General features: G+C 39.2%; 1 protein-coding gene across 3 annotated transcripts; it reads right to left on the bottom strand.

Annotated features, from left to right (window-relative positions):
• Positions 1–4,083: 4,083 nt before the first annotated feature.
• LOC134790685 (eukaryotic initiation factor 4A) lies at positions 4,084–9,716 on the bottom strand. Of its 3 annotated transcripts, none has more exons than XR_010144206.1 (8): positions 9,559–9,716; positions 8,718–9,096; positions 8,395–8,609; positions 7,081–7,228; positions 6,141–6,272; positions 5,115–5,338; positions 4,609–4,818; positions 4,084–4,159 (listed from the first exon to the last, which is right to left on the bottom strand). XR_010144206.1 is itself a non-coding variant. In XM_063761584.1 (7 exons), exons 1-7 carry the CDS (start codon positions 9,579–9,581, stop codon positions 4,674–4,676), a joined length of 1,266 nt encoding a protein of 421 aa, XP_063617654.1. In that variant the 5' UTR covers positions 9,582–9,716; the 3' UTR covers positions 4,263–4,673. The 3 variants fall into 3 exon arrangements, 1 of the variants encoding a protein (XP_063617654.1); XR_010144207.1 differs by having other exon boundaries at positions 4,084–4,162; positions 4,613–4,818; XM_063761584.1 differs by lacking the exon at positions 4,084–4,159 and having other exon boundaries at positions 4,263–4,818.
• Positions 9,717–9,739: the final 23 nt, after the last annotated feature.

The raw sequence follows: 9,739 nt of genomic DNA, 5'->3' as shown, positions 1-9,739 counted from the left end.
GTTCTTATTCCGTGGTATATAACGGTAAAAAAGTATACACATATACATAGTATATCATGACCACAGAAATAATCATTAGCCTTTCCCTAGCGAAATTTAAACCAAGTTTCCTTTGAGGAAAAGGTCAAAGGACATACCTTACTACAATATCGTTATGTATGTTTGCGAAAAGTTGCGATCATCGGCGCAGCGACGCATCAGAGGGCCTACCGCGAATACCGAAGTTCGCAAATTGCGGACATCTTTCCCTGTCACTAATTACACTTAATTGGAGTAAAAGAGAAAGATGCCCGCAATTTGTGAACTTCGATGTTCGCGGTAGGCCCGCAGGACACGCGAGCGAGATAGCCTGTGCATGACGTTATAGCGCTTTGTCACTCGCACACCTTTGCCGTATCGAGTATGAATCCCACCTATTTTTCACATAGCTTGGGTACGGTGACAGCTGTCATCTTCATAAAATTATAAACTATAGGATAGACCCCGTGCATGAACTATGGGGGGCAGCATAGGTGCCGTCAGATTTTTGGCGCGAGGCGTAATGGCTTCTCTACACGATGGGCCAACGTCGGCCACTCCAAGGGACGCATTTATGCGTTAGAGGGAGCAAGTGATATTGCTATCTCATTCTACCGCATGGCTGCGTCCCTCGGAGATGCCTCGGAGTGCCCGGCGTTGGCCCATCGTGTAGAGGAGCCATGTGTGATTTATGCTTCCGATGTAGCCCACAAGATGGCAGAACCTACTATGCACAAGAAAACGTACCGACGAGAACGGCAGATGGTAGCACTTGTTTTGGCAATGTCATAGAAGGTAGGATCGTATAGAAGTGGTATACGCGTGCCTCCGTGAGGGACAAAACATACGCAAATGCGACACTGTGATTGGTCGAATTCATTTGTTGCCCACCATTATCCATACTAAAAAAAAGGTGGGGAACAAATAAAATGTGAGACAGTGACAAGGACAAACAATAATAGCTCTTTTGCTGCTACTCCTACTGAAAGACACATAAGACTATCCCGTTCTGTCAGTTACCCCCACCACTCATGCTGTATCCAGGTATATCCTAGATTCATGGGCAATGTACTTCTTACATGTGCACATGTCTCCGATTCAGGCCACAAGATGGCAGACCCTCCAACGCGCACGGTTTCTATTATAAGTAACCTAACCAGTTTGTATTTGTAGCAAATGTTCGAACTCAATGTCTAAACAGGCTCTGTAGGTATCACTATCAGAGGCACAGGAGAAATAATAGTACTACCGTACAGAAAGGACACTTCCTACAAACCCGAAGTTTGACAGCGGTTCAGGGTCGAATCATGCTATCCCTTTCTAATATATGGCACTATCCCTCTCGGCTATTTAGGGTTGTCAAAATTCGAGTGATTATCTTATTTGTGGTCGTGCACGCAAAAGGAAGTCAAGTGGTGCCAACCCTAATAATTGCTCGGAGCAATGCTGAGCCGAGCGGAGCCGAGTTCGACCGAAGTCAGGAGTGTCTCCCCACTGTCAGAGGATAGTGTATAGAGGCGGATTGTCAAATAAATTTTGTAGCTATTTAATTTGCTCTTAGTTTACTAGATGACCCTAGTAGTTCTTTTTTGTGGAGTTTAGAATTCACATGCGTTCACCACGTTACGGTACCTTTTTAGTTTTTACCCAGCCAATTATTGACAATTTCGTAACTACACCTCCAGTGCTCCAGTTAGCTACACTATCCTTATTACTGCCGTTACTGGATCCAGGCTTCTGGCAGCTGTTTATCGGTTAGATAATGCAGGCCACATAATGATAATGCAGGGAGTTCTGGCATTGGACTAGGGTGACTGGCCACTCTTAATATGGTTTCAATTGGCTTTATTTGTAAGGAGTGGCTAATTACCATACCAGTCACCCTAGTAGGTATTAATTAATAGTTATTTGTTTTATTTACAAGGGGGCAAAATTGTTGTTTAACCGCTCGTGCTAATATTGATACCCGAGCAAGCGAAAGATTCCAAAATTGAACCACGAGCGTAGCGAGAGGTTCGAAAAATGGAATCTAGAGCGATGCGAGGGTTAAACAAAATTTGCCCCCGAGTGAAACACAAAATGTTTCACCACACCAACCCAAAGCAAATATTAAATGTAAAATATCAAACAAAATCAAACCCAAATGAATGTTACTAAATATTTATCATCCAAAATCATCGTTTAAAAGTCAATTCAACCAGCAAACATAAGAAACCAACTCAACATTTGCATTTGATTACTTTGCCTCACATGTGAATAAAATGCAACTTTGCTATCAGTTTTTGAAGTGCAAAGTAAGCCTTTCCGAGCTGGTGTGGTGAAAAGTTAATAAGTAGTTAATTCCAATATAACCATGCCAGATATTACTGTTGTCTGTCAGTTGTCATAACACACGAAGAGACAATGAGTCCATAGAATATTTTGATTATTTGGAGAGTTAATAAAATAAAACCTGGGGCCGATTGCATAACAAACTACAGCTAATATTACAAGCGGAACTCCTTTTCTAATTTCACTTGTAGTTTGTTATGCAATCGGCCCGTTTGTTTCTAGGGAACTGTTTAGGAAGCGATGCTTCATCTTTAGTTGCTGACATGATTGAAGTGCTTTCAAATTGTATAAATGATGGAGTACTGCTGTCACCTTTGCTGGGCAGGAGCACCTGGATGCCAGCTTGGACCCTTCGACACAGTCCAAAGGCGCGCTGTACGAATCGTCGATGATCCCAAACTCACAAGCGGTATTGAACCTTTAAGTCTAAGGAGAGACTTTGCCTCCTTGTGTGTGTTCTACCGCTTGTACAATGGGCTGTGCTCTGAGGAATTATTTGACATGATGCCAACGGCCGCTTTCCATCACCGCACCGCTCGCCGTCGGCAGGGTGTTCATCCTCACACCCTAGAACCTAAATGGTCGCGTACTGTGCGATTTAAGAGGAATTTCCTCCCGCGGACGCTCCGGCTGTGCAATGAGGTCTACAGTATGGGGTTCTTCAAAAAAGGAGTGTACAGGTTTTTAAAAGGTCGGCAACGAGCTTGTAACACCTCTGGAGTTGCAGGCGTCCATAGGCTACGGTGACTGCTTACCATCAGGCGGGCCGTATGCTTGTTTGCCACCGATGTGGTATATAAAAAAAAATGATACCTACGGATGAATTGAATAATCGGCTGAATATTCTGTTCGGTAAAATATACCGAAAAATAATATATTCGGCTGTATATTCCGATGTTCGGAATATTCTTTATTGCAACCATGAATATCAAATCTGTAAAAGATCTGAACCGTATTCGGCAAATTCCATATAGATTAATTCGCCAGTAACTGGCCACCCCAAACCAAAAAAGAAATTCTGTTCACCTATAAATAGAATTCATTTTAGTATAAGGTAGCCAGTTATTGAAACCTTAAGCAGGCCACTGACGAGCCTCCCAAATGGATGCCGTTACAATGGATTCATCCAAATGGACGGCATCCTAATATTAAACATTGTACGTTTTTGACATTCACGGACCGATTTTGGATTGCAGCCACGCTATTTGGACTGTTGGAAGGCTCGTCAGTGGCCACCTTTATGCGAAAACGAATTCTGTTTATAGGTGAATAGAAATCATTTTTAGTTTAGGGCGGCCAGTTACTGGCGAATCATCCTACGGCCTATCTCTAAATAATAGATGATCGGGGTTTTTTTTTTCGTACTTTGGCATTCCGCCATTCCCTTTTTTAGGGTTCCATATTCCAACAGAGGTTTCGCTGTCACTACGATCATTCATATTTGTCTAGATTGTTTTATAAGCTAATTAAGAGCAAGTCCTAAACTGATATTTTGTAAGTATTAAATCAAGTATGCTAATTACTAATGTGTCTTCTCATTAGGACATTAAACAAAGTAAAAAGGAACCTTAATCGCCATCGCGATAAAAGACTATTGTTCAGAAACAAAATTTATTCCAAAAATATAAATAAAATCGAAATGAATGTAAAAACCATGTAAAAAACATAGTAGAAATGCAATAGCAATAGGGAATTTAGGATACAATAAGGACCCGTTAATAGAAAGTAATGAACTTATAGAGGAAATTTTGATTTATTATTTCCACATAGATGTGTCCAAAGTGCGTTTCATAACAGGCAGTAGGCAGATCTTCTGGAAAACAAAATTAATTCGTGTTTGAGTACAATATATAGAAATTAAGGTTCCGATCGGGAATGGAGCGCTACATTTTCAAGTACATCAATAACAACAATTACGATATTTCATATATTTATTATCGTATTACAAAAACAGTTACCATATTATGTACAACTGGAAAAAAAGTTACAATACATTGTTTCTTTCTTCTAGTACTTTTGTGATTGAAATAGCCTCTCCAGTACCCGATGAGACCTCTCCGCAGGCTGCGGGGAGGCCTGCGCGGAACGGGGGCCATCCGGCCGGGCCGGGCTTATTCTATATATATTAAACTTATATTGATACGTCTATTATACTATTATACGTTCATTAAATTAACTAAAACGCAAGTGACGGTCCAAATTAAATGAGTTCCAATAAAAAATTCGGCACAGCAGTAGTTAGGAGGCTCCTCCTAATACTCACACCTTATATATATCGCAATAGAACGCAGGACACAAAGTATGAACCGGGGATTGGTGGCACCTCAGATGAGGTTGGCCACGTCGCTGGGCATTTCCGTAATAGTCGTGTGGTAGAAGTCCTCGATGTCCTTCAGCGCCCTCTTGTCTGATTCAGTAACAAAGTTGATGGCAATTCCTTTACGGCCGAAACGTCCACCTCGTCCAATTCTGAAATTAATATGCAATGATCAAGTTCCACAAACTCAACTGGATTTCGTCACGCAAATTAAAAAAGAAATGTTCTCAAGCAAAACTAATATATTGTATTAACAGCAACAGCAAACTGACTATTGGCAGGTTTGTGACTTTACAATATTTAGTAATTTAGTTGCTACTGACCAAATATGTAGAAATCACAACTTGTTAAAACAGACTTTTTTGCCTATTCTCCAGTAATATTTGTTCAAACAATTCTAACATCATCGCGTGTGAAATATTAATTAGTTAGTCACAATCGTACATACCGATGGATGTAGTTTTCGCGGTTGGTGGGAAGATCATAATTGATGACGCAGGAGACCTGCTGCACGTCGATGCCGCGCGCCAGCAGGTCGGTGGTGATGAGCACGCGGGAGGAGCCCGTGCGGAACTGCCGCATGATCACCTCGCGCTCGCGCTGGTCCATGTCGCCGTGCATGGCCGACACCGTGAAGTCACGCTCGTGCATCGACTCGGTCAGCCAGTCTACCTGCAAAAGTTAATCATATATATTGGGTTTAATATAGTAATGGATAAAAAAAAAAGAGTAAAGGCATAGTCACATGTTTGTACTTTTTCTCCTTTGTCATTTTAATGAGACGAAAATGTCGTTTAGCCTTCATTTTCAGTTAAGTTTAGAAGCCCAGAGAAAGTTTATTGAATTGAATATATTTATTTCATTATTTATTAGTGACATTGTAATTACAATCTGAACTGGTAGTCGGTTTGACAAAACGTATGGTGTTTAATGTTTGTCCCAATCTGAATTAAACCTTACGGTTTTGCAATAGAGGCTTGCTGTAACGCATATACAGGCCACGGACAAGGAGCATTCCACAAAATTGTCTACTGTTGTCCTGTTTGTACAACCCGAATTATCTGAAGATTTGCAGGAATAGGAGTTTTTATTTTCTTTCTCAATGGATGTGAAAATGTTCAGTAAAATAACCAAAGACTTGAAAAATTGTAGGTAATATACAAAATAAAATGCGTAGTCTATGGAATGCCCCTCATCTCCGGCTTTGTGACAAATGTTGAATGTGACTATTTTATTTAGAAATATCTAAATAATGAAAACTTTTGTGTTGCAAATGATTTATTCAACATGGAAACACTTTCAGTAGCCAAGAGTAGATGAAAATGCAACTGCATGTAGCAACATTTTAAATTATTGGTTTTTAATATTTCATTGCTGAACTTCTGTTAAGCATTAGTTTCTACTAATAAGAACAGAAATCAAATTAATACCTATAACTTACAGTTTAGGGGATTTACATATATAAATAACATACCTTGCGACGGGTATTGCAGAAAATAACAGCCTGAGCGATGGAGAGAGTATCGTACAGATCGCACAGGGTCTCCAATTTCCACTCTTCCATTTCGATGGAGATAAAGAACTGCTTAATACCTTCTAGGGTAAGCTGAAAACCAAATGGATAGATTAAGTAAGTTGACCTTTGTAGCAGCATCCAGTTTACCTAGGTCTGTATTCTAGGCCATTCTAGTTTTTCCTGTTACAAGTTGTATTGGCAACATTTTATAAGGTAGTTTATTAGCAAAGTTTACTGCTGTTAGGTAGCTATCATTTGAAATGACACTCTTGGGTAAAGTTTACAAATTGGGCTGTAATATTCTGCCACTACATACAAATTTACTGTAAAACTACAACCTAAATAATAATAAAAGAATATATGACTGTTATTACTATGGATATGAAATAATTCATACTTTATGTTTTGTGTTGTGTAAGGTCAAAATAGGCTGACAGATTATTGACTATATTGCTTATCAACATATTTTTATAAACCGGAACAATGAACAAGTCTGTCAATCTCCTTTTTTGTTCAATTTTAACACTATATGTTTAAACAGCAAAATTATCATGCTTACGACCTCCTACAAAGATAACACTTGATTTGATTGATAGTAAGCAAATTTCAGAATCTTCATAATTGATCACAATAGGTATCAAAAAAAAGCTGCCACTGTTTTAGATCAGCAAGCATTTCAAAGTTAAAGTAAGGCATTAGTGTAATATTTTTTTCAGTTAATTATACATCTTAAATCATACCAACACTATTTTGCTATTATGGTGAAGCTCAGTCAAGCTTTTTTTGTTTGTTAACTTTATTATTACTACCCGCTTTACCTATTCTCAATTATGAAGCAAATTCTAGAGCCAAACTAGAAGCCAAGGTTACCGTTGAAAAATAAAAACATACAACTTACCTCCTCTTTCTGCACAAGAATACGAATTGGGTCTCTCATGAAGCATCGAGATACTTCCAACACATCATCAGGCATGGTAGCCGACAGTAGGATAACTTGGACATCAGCCGACAACATCTTGAATACATCATGGATCTGGTCTTTGAAACTGAAAATTAAAAACAAAGTAAAGCCTATGGAATGTAAGGCTGTGTAAGCCTATGGAATGTAAGGCTGTGTAAGCCTATGGAATGTAAGGCTGTGTAAGCCTATGGAATGTAAGGCTGTGTACTGTGTTTAGAAAAAATGAACACAATTTCTAAAAAAATATTTAATGCTAAAGCACTTCACACACACCTTAATTCAATAACTGATGACATGGATGCAGGTATACAATCTCACTTCTATGTATAGGGTATTTGACTATGACTACTAGTCAAAATGGAGCAAAACGGTTATGGATTGGTACTCCAGAGATGGCAAGAGAAGTAGAGGTCACCAACAGACAAGATGGGAAGACAACCTAAAACTCACGGTTGGACATCACTGGAGAAGGGTTGCACGTAGAGATGCAACGGATAGTTGTTTGGCCGGATACAGGATATTCGGCCTGAACATTGGCGGTACCATACCTACATTTCGGTTTTTCAGGTGCGCATTCTGCAGGTTTGACCTGAGTGGCTAGGTTCCTAAGTTCGAAATGAGTGCGCGTGCATAAAGAAGTACGATTATGATCAAGACTGTTTCTTAAATCCAATTAGTTTACTCTGAAATCAAGCTATGTTACTATCCGGTATCCGGTATGGCCGGATAGTAACCGAATATCCAGTGTATCCCCAGTTGCATGTGACAGGTCCCAATGGAAAATGTTAGAGGAGGCCTATGCCAAGAGGCAAACTGAGCTTCGAGACATATTATAACAAACAAGAACATGTCTAGTACTCACACAAAAGAGAAGTTCAGAATAACAAGGCTTATCATCATCACTAGTCAAATCAGTTTCTCTTTTTGAACTGTCAGGACGATTTTGCTACTATGGAATTTATATGAAACGCTAGCATGTGACGTCACAATCAAATTACTTACTTTTTATAGTTTTATACAGGTTTTAAAATAGAAATTGTGTCTAAAATTAACTGCTGTCTACGTTTCTCTATTAATCTTCTGGTGCTTTATGTCATGCATGGTGTAAAATAATTTATTTTAAATACAGTCAAATAATACCCTAGTGTTTTGGCCCTATCGTCAGTAACTGAATTAAGTAAGGTGTGTGAAGCATTTAATTGCAAGCTCATAAGAAGTCTAGGTCAATGAGAACAAATATGTACAACTCACCCTCGGGACAACATTTCATCAGCTTCATCAAGCACAAACAGCTTAATGGTGTTAGAGCGGAGGGCACGGCGGGTAATCATGTCGTACACGCGTCCAGGGGTACCCACCACCACGTGAACACCACCTTCCAGCTGACGAATATCCTCGCGCACATTGGTGCCTCCAATGCAAGCATGGCATTTAGCATTCAAGTGATCACCAAGAGCTATTACCACCTAGAATTATTTTAACTTGTTAATAATATAAAATCAAACAATATTAACCACAACACGCAATGTCACTCAAAAATTGCAAATTTACCTATTTAAAATAGATTTACTAACCTTTTGGATCTGCTGAGCTAGCTCTCTGGTCGGCGCCAGAATTAGAGCTTGGCATTCACGAATACTAGTATCAATATGTTGCAAAATTGAAATGGAGAATGTTGCAGTTTTCCCAGTTCCAGACTGGGCCTGAGCTATAACGTCGCGTCCTTGAATGCAAGGCATAATAGCGCGTTGCTGGATTGCAGATGGCTTTTCGAAACCATAAGCGTAAATTCCTCGTAATAACTCTTCCTTCAAATTCATGTCATCAAAGCTTTCCACGACTTGATGCCAATTTGTGTCCAACGCTCCTTCGGGCTCCATGCCCGGAGGCCCATCGTAACTGACTGGTTCCTTAGATGGCCCATTCTTTGAATCCTCCGGCCAATCTTCTGATCTGTGAAGTAGACGAGTGTTTATGTTTAAGGTGTGGTAGGAACATTATAGAGGAATCAATCTCAGTCTACGTAATTGAAATAGGGACTATGAATAAGTAAAAATCATTAAAATTTCGCATCAGTTGCTTCTGTCAAAATGGCATTTTGTCGTTGGTCTGAGTCCAAGATGAGTATAAAATATAAAAAGATCTGCAAAAATGCAATTAATTTATATATCTTAGTTATGTCTCAAACGTTGGAACAAATTACATTACACACGTGCACTATGCTTAATTTATAATACATGTTCTCCTGCCAGCGCCATGTTGGCAATCGGCGACCACGAAGGGGCGAAGTATTGAATAATTGTGCAAAAACTATGCATGTACTAATACATGATACAATTAGACATTGAAAACCACATGTTGTTACTTTGATAATTAAACAAATAAAGCCCAAATTAACTCAGAAAGTACTCTTACCTTCTTTCAGGTGAATAAGACATGTTCCAATCGCGGTAGCTGAACGGAAAAGAACTAGCAAGGTCAAGTTGAGTTTGATGAACAGAAGCTTTTTTTTAATTATTGAATAATCAGAGTTTAGATAGTCACTAGTGTTAAATATATTTTTATAATATTTTTATAGGATTTATTACAGGCTTTA

Source organism: Cydia splendana, chromosome 5 (genome assembly GCF_910591565.1).
Source record: "Cydia splendana chromosome 5, ilCydSple1.2, whole genome shotgun sequence".
Lineage (NCBI taxonomy): Eukaryota > Metazoa > Arthropoda > Insecta > Lepidoptera > Tortricidae > Cydia > Cydia splendana.
The sequence above is the reverse complement of the archived record's forward strand: the minus strand, read 5'-3'. Positions and strand labels throughout refer to the sequence as shown.